The sequence below is a fragment of the Apteryx rowi genome, unplaced genomic scaffold (genome assembly GCF_003343035.1).
Source record: "Apteryx rowi isolate R43461 unplaced genomic scaffold, aptRow1 scaffold_72, whole genome shotgun sequence".
NCBI classification, from domain to species: Eukaryota; Metazoa; Chordata; class Aves; order Apterygiformes; family Apterygidae; genus Apteryx; species Apteryx rowi.
The window spans coordinates 1,185,347-1,204,127 of NW_020451005.1; the positions used below are offsets into that span (position 1 = coordinate 1,185,347).

At 38.6% G+C, this 18,781-nt stretch overlaps 1 protein-coding gene across 2 annotated transcripts in view; it reads right to left on the bottom strand.

Moving 5' to 3' along the window:
• ARHGAP10 (Rho GTPase activating protein 10) overlaps window positions 1–18,781 on the bottom strand; it is a 153,173-nt gene that overhangs the window by 16,128 nt on the left and 118,264 nt on the right. For both annotated transcript variants that reach the window (XM_026087536.1, XM_026087535.1), the window contains one exon: window positions 8,802–8,964. In XM_026087536.1, the coding sequence (XP_025943321.1) occupies window positions 8,802–8,964 (163 nt within the window). The remainder of the gene's footprint in view (window positions 1–8,801; window positions 8,965–18,781) is intronic.

Below are 18,781 nucleotides of genomic sequence, written 5' to 3' on the forward strand. Positions count from 1 at the left end.
AGCCACTTTAGCTCTTAGTGGCTGCATCCCCTGCCCTCCCTGCTCTGAGCACAGGGACTATTTACCTGCCTGCTTACACAGTGCTGCTGCTGTCGAGTACCTCGCTGTCTAGCCCACAGGGAGACAAGGAGATGGCAAAGCCCATTTTGTATGAACCATATGACTAAGTTATATTATGCCTGTTTCGATGGAGTTGCAAAATGAGGGCTAATGCTGTGCTTGCATAACAAAAGGATACACAAAAGAAATGCCTGCTTCACTAAAGCCACTCTCAAGCTGCTGAATCACTGAAGAGGTGGCAGCTGAAACAAAAACAAACTGCAAAATAAGCATAACCAGCAAGCAGCATTGCTACATACTACTCTGCCTTTTAAAGCTGTTAAAGCAGCTTCTCATATTAAAAAAAGCGATGACATCAGACAATATAAAAAGTTTTCAAGACACTGAAACTGAAGTCACTCATCATTTATGTAAAACTGCAAATTCACACCACTGCCAGAAATTACAGAGAAACTATTTCAGTTTCAGGCAGGCCATAGATGTAGTCTACAAATGCAACAGATTATAGATATAACTAGGCTGATGGGAATCGTTCAGCAGTCAGACAAAACGAGCAGCTATCTCCAAGACTTTTGCTGTGCTCAGGACATCACTATTTCCGTCCTCCCGTGCCATCTGATGGCTTTTTTAACATCAGTCTGCTCACTGAGAATTTGAACATCCTGAGATTTCATGAACTATGATTAGCTTCTTCACAACCTGGTCACCAAGACCCGGAAAGCAGTCACACTGCCACGCAGCACGGCTCTCAGCACCCTTCAGAAAGGCTTTGTTGATACTAAAGAACAAAGTCCAAAATGTAGCATGTATACACCAGCAAGCTGTATATAAGAACATCTTAGTGTTAGGAGACCCAATAAAGAAGAAAGCAAGAGGGAGAGAGAGAGAGAGAAAAAAAAAAAAAAGATTATTTCCTCTGTCAATGGTAACTTGCATATTCCTGAAAAGTCATTTACTTTGGTGCCCCTATTTTTCCTCCAGGCTTTGAGTACCTCCACTATCTGGACTGTCAGAACTGTATCTTATATGCTCCTACAGCATCTAATGTGGGATCTAGTATGAAAATTATAAATCTTACTATCTTGAGCCCAAAAACACATCTGCTTTAACAAGCCATGTGCTCCCTCTCATACACACTTTTCCACCCTCAGTAGAGGTTTAAAGGGCAGGGTACACTCCATTTCCTCCAGTTGTAAAATCTGAAAGGCGTAGAAAGGGAAACAGGAGGAGGCAAGGTATATACACACATGGACATCATCATTTTAAGTAATGCTACCCCGCATCCTGCAGCATGACTCCACCCAGAACAACCATCAAACGTCATCAAGTTCTAGCATACGAATCCAGCTCACCAGCAGGCCCAAAGATCCTACAGGCTCAGATCCCAAAGATGATCTCTCCAGCAGAGGAACAAGACATTGGTTTTCACGATCTGAATGAAGAAGAGACACGATGCAGATTCTGCAGGGGACTTGCCAACCAAAAGGAAGAATGTGACCCAACTGTGAATACCCAGTACTGGGAGAGGTAAACCCCTGAAGAAAACAGTCTGTAAGCTCTGTAGATAACCTCTGGCCATAAGGCATTATACTGTAAGCAGAAAAGATCTCATGACAAGAGGCCAGTTAAGAAACAAATCCTTCCTTATCAGAAAATGATCTTCAAAAAGATTAATTATAACAAATACTGAGTCTAGGGAATACAAAGTGTTCAGCTTCTTTGGTTCATTCTGAGGGCAAGTGAAAACAGACATAAGGCAGACTACAGTGTTTTAGGACATGACTCGTATTCCACCTTTTTAAGAATCAGTCATCTTGATAAGGGTAACCCATACCATTCCATCAGAGGCGAGCCGCCATTACAGCCAGGACTTTGGGAAAGACTGAACAAGGAAGACCTCATATTGATAACTGCTCTGGCCCACTGGGAAGACAATGGAGAGTCTAATGAAAAACACCATCCTGATGGTTGCAGGTCAAGATAAGTGAAACTAGTTAGTCCCTGCTTGGAAATACTGGAATTACTGTAGTTAGCCTGAGCTTGTGAATTAAGACAAGTCAATATTCTCAAGTTCATTATTAGTTACCATCTTCCTTCCCTCTTCGGTAATAGGAAGTAGCTGCTTTACAATTCTTTCTGCTACGACTAGAGGAAACAGGCTCTGCAGTTGCAGGACCTGCAGGGAAGCTACCTCCTGGCAAAGCAGCAGCTCAGAAAAAAGAACGGTTAGTGACGTGAGCAGACAGGCATGTACCAAATCGGACAGGGGAGCAAGAAAGTCCAACATCTAACCTAGACATAAAAAGGTAACACCTCAGTCAGCACAGTCACAGGGGACACAACTTCTGGCAGGCGGAGATGGAAGTAAGGCACGCACAAGCCTTACAAAGATTCAGAGGACCAAAAAGCATTGGGAATTGAGTGCATGCAGGATATATACTCCAAACAGAGTGAAGCTTTCTGTGAAGAAAGCTAGTTTCAGGACCTGAAACTTCAGATGGACTCAAATATCAAGTCTTACGCTTAAGACACACCATGCCTGTACTTCTCAGAGAAGAGACATCAGTTAGCACAATTACCTTTTTTTGCATAGAGTAGGTTAGTTACACATCTTAAAAAGCCAAAAACTATGCTCAAAAGTAAAAATTTACAATGCAAAATAAAACAGAACTGGAAAGTCATCTTTAAATAGTACCTAAACAATATAAAACAAACTGAAGATTGAAAACAATTATAACTTAGACAACCAAAACCATGTGGCAAATTCTAGAATCAAACAACAATAGCAGCAAAAACTTCCCCTCATCCTTAACTGACTTACATCACTTCATGTCTGATATTGCATCTTTTGCACTATCCCTTATTCCACATTAATGAAAATACTTCTCTCTCCTTTTATGGACTCTAACTTACACTGTATATTTACTTGTTTAGATATATTTATTAGATACACCTATACACACACACACACATATCTAGTTTAGATATCACTATATCTATATATGGTTTGCATGTGTAAAGTGATAATATATTGATTGAATGTCAAATTATGCATCACCGGCTTTCAACTAAATGTAAAAGTGAAGATTGACTATTCTTCCACAGTTCAATAGCACTTTAAGAGCTATGCATAAACCCTTTCAATACAACCTGCAATATCAAGACCAACACCATTAACCCAACAGTTTGGGGACTGTTTAGAAAAGCTAGTCAACTTCATAGTATCTGAAATCCTGAACTCTTCTTTGGAAACTATGTATTTTGAGTAACTAGAATTTTGTGTTTTGTACAGCATAGTAATCAAATTCTGTCTCTCTGCCAACCAGAAAGGCAGAAAGTAGTGTCAAAGCCACATCCTTCAGCAAAGAGCTATCAGGCCTCTTGCAAAAACAGATGTGGCAGATTTATTTACTTTTCAGACAAATGCAATAGAAAAAACAGAAGCCTGGGCAGGACCATGACATTAAACCAAGGGATTAACTTCAGTGCATTAGCTGCTTCACCCTAACACTCTGTGCAGCCCCATCTATGCTGTGATGTGACACTATAAGGTGCTTCTTGGAAACAACAGCATAGCTGTCTGTGTGGTTCAACTACAACCTGGGTAAAGGGAACTAATCAAGTTGGTGTATAATCTTCACCAAAAAACATGTTAAAAAACAAAGAACCAAATACCAGCACCCCACAACGCAAATCCAGCCACACGCACTACTTGGAGAAGCAAGAAAGAGTAGCAACACCAGTGCCTTAAGCAAATACTGCTGAGCACTTTGCAACACCACGCTACAGCTCACACTGCATTAAGTGTGTCTACACAAAACTTCAGGCTTCCTCTACTTTTAAAGTAGACATAGCACTAAGTATTCACACATGCAATTGGTCTATAGTATCTAACATGCTGTAAACTCGCACTTGAGCTTACTGAGCACTCAATTTCCTTTATAAGTAAATCTTAAATAAGTAATTCCTGACCTTTAATCTTGGTAGGCCCTGTCCTCTTCTACCCTTTTTTTTTTTTTTTTTATGAAATTTGGCAATAAATTCCCATTCCCTCTTACTGCTATTATTATGGGCTACTTGCCACAACATGTCTGTATTTTTGTCCTCCTCTTCCCTTGCTCTTGGTTTGGTGGCTCATTTTCTGTACATTAACTCATTTTATTTCCTGGATTTCCATCATGGTGTTTTTCTCTACACACCCCTCCTCCTCTCCACTCTATGTCTTCCCCTCATCTACTGTCAGCAGATTCCTGATGCTTCTGGTGACACCTTTATATGACTAGCTTTCCTTACCAACACTGTCAACTGACTTCCTGCCAGCTTCTGTTCCCAGAGCATCTGCAGGGAGCAGCAACCTGCAACAGCTTCCAAAAAAGAAGAAACAGCAAAAATATTGCTAAGAAAGAAACAGAGAGGAGGAAAACACAAATTCTTTGGCCAAGAGAGATCAGTGATAACCCTTCCACAAATTTGCTAGGGTTTGAAGCAACTCTGAAGGAAGGAATGAAGGGCAGATTGTGGGTTCTAAATTCCTCAAATAATTTACGATTGTAGGGTAGATAACAGCTTTTGGGGAAGCAATGGTTAAGGATGGGAGAAGGCTGGAGGTTTGTTTGTTTGTTTTTTTCTGTTTAAATCCAAGCTGGGATTATGTTGTAGGCAACTTACAAACTATATATGCTCTGTATGGAGGGAAAAAAATGCTACATGACATGACCTAGTTGTTAAATCCAAGGCACAACATGACAAATATCAGTGTGTTTGTATTTTCTATTTTACAAATTTTTAATATTGGCAAATTCCTGAAACAGGTAACGTTGCTTATTTTCCAGTGTTTCAAATGATGGAAGAAATACCTCAAATGAAGATGCTAAAGAATGCCTATATGGATAACTGCATTTCATTTAGAGGACACTGCTTACCTTGAGAATGTCTAGCTACGGTGACAATCTGAAATAGAAGGAATGCGCAAAGAACTGGGTGCATCTAACATGGAAACTCTTTTCACAGAGCCAGATGTGGCTTTGAGGGAAAGAATGAGCACTTTAAGAATGTACTGCTGGTGACACCATACCACCACCAGTCCCAAAAGGATCTGCCAAAAAATGCCAGAGGAATGCTCTCCTTGCAGACGCAGTAACAACTTGAACCTCTGTCAGAGTAAAGTGGACTTTGACAGTGGTTTCAGCGGACCATGAAGAGGGCAGATAGCTGTACAACATTAATTCTCTAGCTTGTGGGCATGCATATATGGTCGCTGAAAGAAAGCAAGAGAGGAAAAAGAATGAATGCAACTGTTTTGGTTAGCATCAGACTGAGATTACCACTGCTGTTCCGCCTCAAAGAAAATAAATACCCATACCAGTGGAGAGTACCACAAGGGAGGAGCCCAACTTATTATCGTAACTATCACTTTCTATCTGAGTCATTAAACTAGCTTGTGCTAAGTATCCTTAGATGAAAGGGATTTTCAAACAGTGTACATATAGGACATGGTACTCTATCAGGCAGAAGACATGATTTGCCCATTCTGGAATACTCAGAGTTTGAATCCTGTGCCTGCATAGACTACCCTGTAACTTGGTGATTGAAAGAAACAAACAAACAAACAAACAACAAACAAACCTACTTTCCACCATAAAGCTCATGTAAAAATAAAATGTGTTTATTTTTAGTATTTGGCTCCAGATGGAAGTGTGAAGGTAAAAATATCCTCGGAAACAAGGTTGAAAAGAGTTTAGGGTGCAATGTAATCTTAGAACAGCAAATCTGGGACTGCAGCAAGAATCACCCCTGCCATGGGGGCAGTAAGAGCCAACCACCACTCAACCTTTTCTACCCTCCTACAGCAGTAGGAGGCAACACAGGGCATATGTCTGATCCAAACAGAGCTTTCAAAGAAAACCTAGCATCAGGCAGATGCACACTTACAGATACGAGAACCAACAGCTTAGCAGGGCTTCAGAATGGCACGTGTGAAACATCCAGTTACACCGTATGCATTGTACATCTTTAACCACTGACATGACAACTGAGCAATGAGGGCTTTGCGAGACCTTCCAGATCTGTGGTAGAGCGCTTGCTCTCCAGGCTTCTTTCACCACTCTGCCCATGCAGTCCCCTCCTTCTAGTGACAGCCTGGAGGTGAGGGTGTATTTGCCTTCATTTGGTGCTCCATATCGGAAGCTGTAGCTCCTTTTTGTTTTTAAAGGTGGGACAATGAAAGGGTGTTCATCACAAAAAACCTCTGCCAGGAAACATCATGGTGACAACAACTATCACTCAAGAAAAAACAACCTCCTCCTTTCCTGAAGATCAATACCACAAAAGGTATTCTTGCTGGCCCATCACGCATTTTTGCTTAAAGCAAACTACTTTTATAAACCAACCTGGGAATAGCTGACATATCTGGACCTCCAACGCAATGTCGTCCTTCCTGCCACCCCCAGGAAACAATGCAAGCAACTCTATTGCAAAGAAGTCACCATCACCTTGTTGACTACATAACTCCATAGTGGTTGATCTCTTACAAGTAATGCCCATGTATTATACACATCAGCAGAAACCTGAGAAACCGGATTCTCTGGTATTTCTATCTTCCCTAGGCTCAGTATGGTATTTACAGTAGCTCAGTGAAAACCTGCAATTCCAATTTACAGAGGATACTGAGACTTCAAGATTTGCTTTTGCTCCAGTTTGGCACAAAATGCAAAACACTATGAAACACTGCACAAACAGAAATGACTGTTCTCCACCCAGTTCTGGGACAGTCCAATTTATGAGAGTAGCCTGAGACCAAAGCAGAGTTCAACAGCCAATGCTACATTTCCTGGAGCTGTGAGAGCTACCATAAGTACCTGGTGACAAGTCAGCCAGCACCTTTCCCCTGTCCACAACACCCCCTGATGCATAAGAACTGCAGAAGTCCACCAAGTATATTCTCCAGTGCTGACACCTACCTCTGCCATTAATACAGTGGGACTGGTTTTGTTTGTTTATTAAGGCTCTCTGAATCATGAGAACTATAAGGGGGAAAAGAAGCCCAATTTGAGGTGAAAAAGAGAGAACAAAAAACTATATACCATTCACAGGCTATTCTGTCAAGGTCCAGGCTTGTTACAGAGGTAGCTCTTAAGCAAACTTCTCAGGCTGGGTGAGCGGAAGAAACAAACTGCTTTTGACAAATAACCTAGATGCTCATACCAATTCACTTGTTTTTTTGCAAACAGAACTGTTAAAGTACTGTTTCCAGCTGAGCAGAAAACCTCAGGCCATCAAAGTTTCCAAAACAGCAACACAGTATAATTTTCCATGAAAATAAACAAATAAAAAAATGCCATGTTGCTTCAAACACCTGAGGTTCTTGAATCCTCTGGCTAAAACCAACACTTCTTTCTTTATTCTGTGAAGTGACATTACCAATGTCCTGCTAACCATATGTTCCCTAATTGGCTAGGCCTCCTTTTATAATTATTCCAGTTTTATATCACTCACAGTGCTTGTTTTTCACCCGTGTGTCTTTTTTTGTGTGTGTGTCAAATACAGCTTCTTGTTAATCCTGCCCACTACTAGTGGGCACCTACTTCTGCCAAAGGGAACTACTCAGGAATAAGAAGAATAGTGCACAGGAAGATAAGGAAAGAATAATTTTAGCCTTCTACTGAAATAACCACATATATGGAAAATACCTACCAGTCTGTAATTCTTTCAATACATATGAATAAAATCTTGTTATAGCTGAAAAGTACTCTAATCATTACTTAATTATTTGTGTATGTATATAGAAATATAAACCCATTTTATGGCTATCTGTATATTTTCATGCATTGAATACATCTACACATATATTTTACATACATGCTGCATCAACAGAACAGGCTACACAAAATGCCATTACGGAAAATATTGTAACAAATCTTTTCTCCAGACTTGCTCCTTCCATCTTCTTGGCACTGAAGGTTGGAAAACTTTGTCTTGATATGTTAAAGTTTGTATGAATAGCAAAACAAAGAATTCAATTCAAGTTCAACTTTTGATTTAAAGAAAGAAAAAAGTAGATATGCTCAGCTCTTTGTGCATCAGCCCTGGGTATGTATTAAAGAGATGGTACTAAGCTCGTAATGTCAATTTTTGCTGAACTGCAGTCATGGTCAATAACTGAACATGTACAAAGTCTACTGAAAGTGACATATTGCACTTTAATGGGAAAACAGGCATTTAATATGTTAATAACAACATAGATTAACAACTATAATATTCTTAGATAACAACATCTAGCCCACACTTATTAAAGTATTTATCCAAAACCAAAATTTGTCCCTAAATTTTAATGGCCCTGCATCTACTTGAGGTATTACGGTGCGGTGTATCTGTCAAGCAGGTAGATGGACAGTGTAGCTTCACACTGTCTTGAAATAAAACTAGGGTAACACATTATACAGAAAATAATTTACATACTCATTGTAAATAAAAGCACTTAAAAATTTATAACTGTTTACAGTAAAACACACCAGGTTTCTACAGAAAAAAACATTTTTTCCCTACAAAACCAGCCACATTCAAGTAGTGTCAAAGCCACATCACAACACGTAAGCACATACCATTTTGTAGCAGAAGAAAACAAACACAATTATATTCGATTTAAAAAGTCACTCGCTGCCACCAAACTAAGAGGGGGAATGTATTTCACATGCATTACCATATTGCTGGAAAATCATCATCTAATATTCAGTGTTACTTACTGATTTGTTGTCCAGTCTGCAAGATCTCCACTGTCCATAATAAGGTGATTTCTGTCTAGGAGCCCAGGAGGGCTGCTAGAGAACGCTGGCGTAGGAGAGTGGGAAGAAAGTGAATCCATGCTGCCAGTCAGCATGTCCTCTTTGGGAGAGCTGAGACTGTCAGCTAGGAAAGATAGCACAGGTCAGAAAGATACTATAAAATTCTTCTTATGAGCTGAAAAATCTACTTTGGTAACAATGCCCTGAAATACATCCATGGAGAAATCTTACTCTCTTATCTTCACAGGATATTTTGGAGGACATTCAATCACCCAGCATTTCCCCGAAAGGTGCCATAGCACAGTTTCTGCCCATTATTATCACCAGGCTATCTACATGAAACAATGAATTCCCAGCCCCCTTTTCAACATGCGCTTTGTAGTGATGAAATGCTCTGTTTTGGGGGGTTGCTTTTAGGTAAATACATCACTTCAGACAACAAAAGAGTTTAGGCCCTTTACGTAAGCTGTTGTGCTTCTCTTTAAAATCACAGTCTCTAAAAATAATTTAATACACTCTCCAGGAAATGATTGCTCTCAAAGAATCATAAGCACAATTCTATCAAATGTGAAACACTGAAATTTAGAAAGGTCAGAATAAGCAGGAGATCTGTAAAAGCAGACCATTAAACAACATGTGATACCCAAGAGTGTTCCTTTTATTACACCTTTTTTAGGGTGTTACTTTTAACTGAACTCATTGTATTCTGGTCTGCTATTTGCTTATATGGGCTGCTGTTAAATTATTGCCCAAGTGGCAACACATTCAGAAATGATTGCTTAAGAAAACCTTAAAGGATCACCCTCCTATCTCATGAGCAACAAGAAAGAAAGTTACAAATACGTCACAGTACTCACTGCAAACTGCTGACACGTCTAGCCAAGCAGCACATTCCTCACTGAAAAGCTAACCTTCACCCACGTAGCTTTTCCTTTTTAAATTTTTATTTAAACATCAGTACATTGTATAAATTCTAAAGGAGGTGTATAAAATGAGGACAATTACATACATTAAAGTGTCCAGCATAACTGAGTCCACAGTCTCAAATAGGGCCCATGGCTGTTTTCAAAATATTAATATTTAATAGTAATACGGGTCATTTAAAGCCAGCCTTTACAAGACTCCCTGCCTCCTTTCATTTCCTCCTCTGTCTATTGTACTCGCCCTAGCACATGTCTACATGGCCCACAGGACTGGTAAATAACATCACATAAGTTTCTCTACAGCGGTTGAGATACTGTTGACCCCACAGACTTGGTTTAAAAAAAAAAAAAAAAAAAAAAAAAAAATCAGTTCCTTCAGGACCAGGACCAAAAGCTTTGGAGAAAAATGAACATCTAAATCCTACCATGACTTCACAATTATTCGATCAAAAGCCATGAAACTATCATGCTAGTTTGAAAATCCATCTCTTCTATACACAATCCCATACAGGAAGAAGTCCTATGTAATGTTATTTTCTAGTTCTAAATGAATTAGAATCTCTGCACAGAACAACTGAGTTTAACTCTGCTTCATCAATCTGAGCAGCACTGTTGCAGTGATTTTTTTTTAAAATAAATTAAAAAAGAAGAACAATCACATGTGGACAATGAAAAGCCATGTTCAGGGGATAACACCATTCCTGCAACTTTATTCCTACCTCAGCCAGTTCAATTCCTTCTACTGAAAAAGCAGAACGCTAACAAAGCCGTCACCTGCTTCCCCAGCCATCTCATCCTCACCCCCTCCCAGTAACTCTGAGAGAACAACTTCCCTAGACAGTAAAATGACATACAACTAAAAACACTCAGATGATAAAAGTGATCATCTGAAAATTTCTCCCTAAAGTAGCTACTAATTTAAGACTCTAAATTAGCCTGTAGTAACAAAGTATGATTAGCTCTGAGGAGGAGACTGTTAACCTCAAAAAAAATGAGTCATTCACATTCCAGCCTAATCCTGCTCACCTCACACAGCAGCTCCACTACCCCTTCTCTGCACAACCCTGCCTTGATGCTGCCGTTCAAATTTACATGACATGACATGAGAACTGTAGGAGTGTCAGGTAAAAACTAATTCATTACATCTCATTTGCAGACGTATGTGTCACAATGATAAACATCTGAGAGATTAGACAGCAATACTGCAATTTTACTTTATTAAGAAACCAAATTCCTCAAAACTAAATAGACTAAGTTCTTTTACCTGAGCAAAGCCTCTTTTCAAAATAGTAGTATGAATGCAACCCAGATTACCAAACTTCATACACCGTATTAGAATGCTGTGCTTACCTCGGCTATTCACCTAACATTACTAAACACCAGCAGAAAGGAGTATTAACCTATACTTTAATATTTATGCATACGACCAGCTCACCAAACCTCCCTACAGAAAGCCGAGGTGTCTCCGGTGAATCGTTCCACCAAGCGCACAGAGCAAGGAAGGAATACTAAGTACTTCACTCACCCCCAGTTGGTTCTGTGCTCGAGGAAGAGACTGCAATTTACAGGCAAATGCATTTGACATTACCATAAATGAAACTCAGTGTTAAATCTTTCCTCAGAGTTGACCTGTTCCTTCCTGAGTCAGTGTTTTCACTCGGTCAATACTGTGTTGCATTCTTAAGAGTAATATCTTTATTTGCAGACAAAGAGTTAAAGTATTTAAACAGAAAAATGCCTGCTAAATTCTATGGAATTAAGCGAACACCTTCTAAAAACATGTTCAAAGACATTGTAGATTTCAGACCTTTTGAATTAACTGTGTCTGTAAAGCAAAACAATCCCTTTATTCAGGAAAAAAACTACTTTGTATAAATGTAAAAACAGGTGACTAGTGACCACCTAACACATTTTTATGATTAAAAACAATATATGCACAAACACTAAATCTTCCAAGCACAGTGTTATTGCTTTAATTCCAATAGTACAAATATTTCATCCTGAGTGTCGGTGACAAAAGTTCTACGGACTTTAGAGATTAAGATTCCTGATACAAGTTTTATGTCCTGTCATAATGTGCCTCTCTTAAATCCTGGTATCAATGGCCATCGGCCTTCATCAGCTTTCATCAAGATGTGGCACCATAACAATTAAAAGGAAAGATTAACATAACAAGGCATTTTTTCTATGAAAAATAAATTTCCATTAAAATAAAAAAGGTATTTCCCCCATGTATTAACAGGATAACTAAAGATCAGACATCTTGGAACACAAGAAAAAAAGGCATGTCATTTTAACACTACTCAGTGTCTTTTCAAAAAAATTAATAATTTTCTCTTACTGATATGATGCATTTTCCACTGCTACAAGCAGGGGAAAATAGGGGAGGACTAGCTTGTTTTTTTCCTGTTCTAAATTATTTTTAGAGGCACAAAATCTAGGGCCAGAGGGAGCTGTCACATAATCTCATCTGAACTTCTGTACTTTGCAGAGGCCGTAAAATTGTATGTAGTTATCTCTCTATTAGGCCCAGTAACCTGCACTTGATTAATGCCTACCTTGTGTTGGGCAAAAGCTTATCTTCCAAAGAGGAATCTGGTCTTTGTTTGAAGATATCAGGAGATGATAAAGGTAATGGAGAATCAATAGGCTGTTTATTAACACAGTCACTGATCAAAGCATATACCTTCAGTTTGATAGGCTTTATCTTCCAGGCAGGATCCACACTAAATATCTTGCTAGTATTTGCAGTATCTCTCATATGAGGAATTTGTGCTATGTGAAAGTATTTAAACAACCTATCTTTCTATCTTCTTTGTAATATACGAGTTGAACATTAAAGCTCTCACTGTAGGGCATTTTGCAGTTTTGGAATCATGCACCTCTTCTGTAAACCTTTTCCAGTTCTCCAGTGTTCTTTCTAAAGAGCATACATCAACACTAAATTCATCATTTTTTTTTTATCGTGGCCTCACCAGTGCCATGTTCAGAGTTAAATTCCACTACTTACTCCTACTCATCAGTCCCATTTGTACATCCAAGGCGTGCACTTTTTTGCTGCAGCATTACATTAATAGTTCATGATGAGTTGATTGCTCATTGTGACTAATAGACTTAGCAGAGTCACAGTTTCTAAGGACGCAGTTCTCTCTTTTGTAGTTATCGGCTGCATTTTTCCTCCAAGATCTGTAAATTTATTTCTTAATACAGTCAAATTTATTTTATTTGAAGAGGTGTAGCTTAGCACATGACCATAACTCCCATGTCATTACCATTGCCATCATTTGCAGCTCCTCCTATCTTTGTCTCAAACATAAATATATCCTCAAGGATTTGTATTTACCTCCAAAACAAAGATGAAAGATGGGGGAGCATGAGACGTAGTACCAAGCCCTGTCAAACCCGTTAAACCCAAATTTAAACCTCCTGTTCAGTGATGCTTCCTCCACTGACATCTGCAAATCTTTCAGCTAGCTCCTAATCCATTTAAAGTGTGCTATACTAACATATGATAGTGGTAACATCTCTATTCTCCCTTAGAGCATCCCAGGGCAGTTAAGTAAAAAACATTACAAAATTCTAAGTATATTAAAAACATGTAGCAATTTTTTATGTACCAAAGCTATTATCTGAAAGACTTAAATCAAGTTGACACAAACAATTCATCATAAAACCATGGCTTCCATTATTTATATTGCTATTCTTTACTAATTAGATGCCATAACAAATTTTCTAGGTTAACTGGCCACCATTTAACCAGATCATCCAGAAAGGCTTTCTAAACACTTTTATTGCATTAGCATTCTTCCATTTTCTTGGAAGTTCTTCAGAACGCTGCAAGCTGTTTTAAAAGTTAACACTGCCAGGCCATACAACCCCAAGACCAGACAACTCTTTTAGGACAAGCTAGATGACTTCATGTTATTCAACATATTCACCTTCCAACAGGCCTACCTGTGAAGATTTCTGCTTGATCCTGCTGATTATAAATCCCACATCAGTCTTCTAAGTTAAGTCCTCTTTAACAGTTCTTCAAAACTTGTAACTTATATCGACTGCTAGCTATTTCCTCTTTTTTTTCCTCCCTACTCTGTCACTATATGTTGCTTCATGGAGCCAGTAAAGATCCTAAGTTGCTGGAGATTAAAGTCTTTAAAGCTTTGCCATGGCTGGTTTGTCTAGTGTGTGTTAAGCACACTGCTGGAATTGAATCAGGTTCATGGTTTCCATTTTACCTCAGAATTCATGAGTTCCCTAACACTGATGGTCTAATGTTTTTACTGTTTTTCTCCTCTCACTTGTGTTTACCTCCAACTTTGTTTTACAATGAGCAGCGCTGTCAGGTTTCCCACTTTTATGAGTGGCTGCACTGCCACGTTGGACTGACAGCTCCTTTCTAAGAGGTGCTGCAGAAACTTCCTGCTCTACTTTTCTACCATTTGCATTCCACTGCATTCTTACACCATAAAACAGGGAAGATATGATTTCTTTTAAAGTTCCTATCATTTTTTGAGTGTATTCTTTGGTGGTCTCAGGGTCTTCATCTTCTCTCCCAAAATTTCAGTCTCCCGCCATTTACTCTCCCATTACATTCATATCTTTGGGTACTAAACAGTGCCAGAACAGATGAAGGACATGAGAGTTCTCAGTACAAAAGCAATAGTCTATATGACGTTTTCTCATAAACTTCCATCAAGCCTCCAGCCATTAACTCCTCACCTTTTCTTTTCTATATCTGTGGGAAGCCTCTGAGTTCTTTGGGCCTTCAGCTTGTCCTTCTTTCTAGAGTTGCCAGTAAGCTGCTTCTACAATTTACCTCCTCATCCTACATGAACAGGTACAAGGATCCAATTTTAATCTCCAGAGAGTTAAAACTTGTTTCATATTCTCACCACCTTCTGCATACTGACTTTTTAAATTTTTTGTCTGCTCAAATCCTTGTAAACTGTCATCTAAATTATTTTTTTGGTTCACTGCTCTAATCACAACACTCATTCAATCTTCTAGCTTTCACTGTGCCTTCACAACACATTCTTGTGCTTTGTCTTTATGGACATGCATAATTTAGACAAACCCTACCTAGAAAATATAACAGCTTAGGTTGATCCTCACCATTCACTGGTTGGATCCAGCTGGTACTACTTACCATTCAGTTTCCAACCCAAACATTATTTTTTCTCTTCATGTCCCCCTTTCACATAATGAAAAATCCTTACGAGATAAGGAAGTACTTACATAGACTAAGACTTACCTCGTTTAGGTTCTCTCTAACAAATACACAACTTTCAATTCTTTTTTCCCTTTTGTCTGGATAAGCTTCTAAGTAAAAGCTCTCAGATCCTCCATACCAGATATCTGAACTTGGCTTCCACCTAACTGAACACAATATACCTCCCAGTTGCCTTTTTTTTCTTTTTTCAACTGGCTAGTCTAAGAATACTTTGTTGCTGGCATCCAAAGTTGAAAGTAACCAAAATACTTTGGCAGTGTCAATAATCAAATCCTTACTCTATTCTAAGAATTCTAAACAAGAAAAACCATTTGTAATAAAACCTAAGAAAAACAGAGAGCTAACACTGTTAATTGCTTGCCTGAGTGACAGAGTTTTCTTCAAACTTCAGCTTGAGTAAACTAAAGCATTACATACTTTACTATTAAAAGAAAGTCCAAACTTAAGCATCGACATTGCAACCAGTATCTACAGTTTAAGGGTAGCCAGAAGATGAATGCAGTTTATGAAAGTGACTGTTTCCGAAGTAAATGGAGACTAAAATATCCTACTGAGATAAAAAAAATGCAAGCAGAACAGAACTACCATACATGCTCTGAGATATAACTTATTTCACTCTGCCACTGTTATATAGGTCTAACTGCAGACAAGAGCTGACAGCAAGAATTATTGAGGAGGGGAGACTAAAGATGCTGCAAAATCCCTATTGCCACCTTTAAGTCTGATATTTTCTCAGTCATGATATGGGGAAGCAGCTGCACTGCTGTGCAGCCACTCATCCTCCCTCATCAGCATCACAGCTGCATCCAGCTCTGAGTTAACAAACATTCATTCACCATAAATAGCTAACTTTCCTCAACAATACAGAAGTTTAGCCAAGTAGAAAGTAGCTTTGCTCTTGTGTTAATTTGCAGGGATGTGCTATGTTTTCATTTTAACAGAAATCTCATTGCTTAGGGAGAGAAAAGAAATAGAAATATACTCAGTTCCATGTACTAGAGCTTCAGCATCCATAGAAAACAAGCATGAGAAACATGACAGACTAGCTGTCTCACAAAGCCAATACAAACCAAAAGTCATCCCACAATACGAAGTACCAATCACTTAACAAAGTCAAAGGCAGCTAAACAGCACTATATTATGACAAAGAACCCTATAGAAGCTATTCTATGAATTCCTATATGAATTAAATTATTGATAGGAGGGAGCCAGCTAGGTTACAATGTCAACAGAAGTCAGAACAAATTATTTGGTAGTGGGAACAAGAACATTCACATCAGATCCATAACAGAAATCAAAAGGCAATTTATTTTGAAGCAAGACATCTAAACTAAGAGGGAAAGAAAACAGTTAACCTACCTACTTGCCCAACCCTAAAGAAAAGATGCCATTAGCTCATGCTAGCAAAATGTTTACACCTTTCTGTGCGTACAAAAGCAACATCACTCCAGAAATGATTCACCCATTCCTGGGAAAAGCCAGAAGTAACTAGTGGAGAAAGCTTTATATGATAGCCAGAGTTATCAGACGACTCTGATCTGATGCTAAAAGGGCTGCACTGGGAATGGCCTCTCTCCAGATGCAGGGCTGCATCCTTTGTTCACTGTTACAGAACATCACCATCCTGTGGTAATCATGCCAAGCACCAGGTGAATTCAGATATTCTCCTACTCCTTCATATCTTTAAAGTTTTCTGAATAAAGTAAGTCAAGCCACCTATTTGTAAGTAAATTAAGAAACTGTGTACTTTTATTTAGTACACCACTGAATCTGGTCAACAGAATTGTTTACTACTCACCTCCAGCCTACAGAAATTGTGCTATTTAACCAAATCAGCTTCCAAATTAAAGCTAAATCACATCAAAACAGGCTAATAATGATCTATCATTTGGGAAAAAAAATCATAGCAAATGCTAAAATTAAAAAAGAGAATTATTTCAATTTTCCTGAAAAATGAGTGTTTGAAGGTCAGATTCCTGTAAACAGTTAGAAAAATAGCTTTATATTACTGCATTTCATTATCCAAGAGTATCCATTATCTTCACTGTGTAGCAAATCCTATACAATTGCAGTACTGCCTTAGTATGCAGCTAGAATACAAGAAAAATGCTATTAGCTCTTACATAAATTTAGACATCAATACAGACTCACATACCCTAAAACCAATGTAGTTTTCATTCAGAAAATGGACAGCAGATGACCCACATATCCATCAGCTTAATGCTATCTTTCAAAACACATGTACTAAGAATTAGATCTCCATGCCAGCTACTTCCTTTTGCTCTCGGACAAAATAATTAACACAACTATTATAGTTGACTACACTTTTTTTCCTAGATAAAAAGCAACTTTGATATATTTTTCAATTATGTGCATGTACAAGCATGTGTATCTTATGCACAGGGTAGCTTGCTTGTAGAAAGACTGTTTTTCCCAACTACATAATGATTCAGAAATGTTAGAAAAAGGAGGAAGCTGCAGTAGACAGAATTTGCCTCAAGACTGGCTGATGCAACTCAAGAATTGTAGCCAGAAAGATGGGTGTTTGAGTTGGGGCTGGGAAAGAGAAAGATATGTATGCATCCGCAAGTTACTGAGGGGCGAGTGAGATTCTGGGGTCATTACCCTACCCTCCTCCTCTATGATACTTTCTTGCTCATTTTTAAAATGCAAAATTCAATTTTAAAAATACATATTTCTAGACATACATTGAATTTGTAATAGCAAGCAATTATCTAAGGTATACCTGTTTCATTTCAGATTCTTTCTCAAAATTCAGGAATAACCTTGTTCAGATTACTCCTTTCCTTTAACAAAATCCCAGAGATGCATAGATCTGCAGGTAAGCCTTTCACTGAGCAAGCTAAAACTAAAATGCTTAAAGAATTGCAATTTCTTCCTCAAGCTGTGGAAAAACAGCTCAAGACAGAGTCACAGATATGATGTTGGGGAGGGGGCTAGTTAATACCACATAATTAAGTTTTGAAACACAACAGAGGTCAGATATGAGCACGCAGAGGAGTTTCTCTTTTCATTTGTGTGAAATGAAATTTGTATTATTAATAATAATATTATAAGAGCAGTATCTAAACTCAAAGACTACTCAGTTTTTACCAGATCCTACTTGGCAGGAAGCCACATACGACCTCCAGCTTTACCAGGCTGGCCAAATGCCACACATTAACTTCACGGCTGAAAACTGCTGTAACGAACTGCAACTACTTCAAGATAGATGGATTGTCCCAGTTTTCTGGTAGCATCAAATGCCTTGGGTTTCTGAAGGTCCAGGTAACCTTTAGCTATGGTCCAGTCCCATATCAAAACCTACCAACAGAACAGCCCTAGTCTAATGAATGACAATGAGAACTATGAAAACCCAAAGTAATCCAGAAAAGGTAGTTTAATACTATGACCAGTACAAAAACTTCTCTGATTCAGTAGTGCTTCTTCCATAGCATCAAAAATTCCAAAGTCCATGAAAATATTTTTCTGTGTTTCCTTTTCTTTCTCTGTTCTGTTGTGTCAGCAATTCAGCCACTCATCAGCTGGGAGATGTCTCTGTGAGAGTCCTTCTAGCCTGCAAAGGTAAGGTGTTCAAAAATTCTTCTCCCCTGCTGCCAAACTGAGACCATATTGTGCTGTTGTCTACACTTTTTGCTTTTTAGCTTACTTCCCTTGCAATTACTTCCCACGATCTTTTAAAAGGAGAAACTTCTTTACCACTAATTCCACAACCTGTGGTGGTATTCAGATAACGACAAAGACTAACTGCCCCAGAACTAACTGCT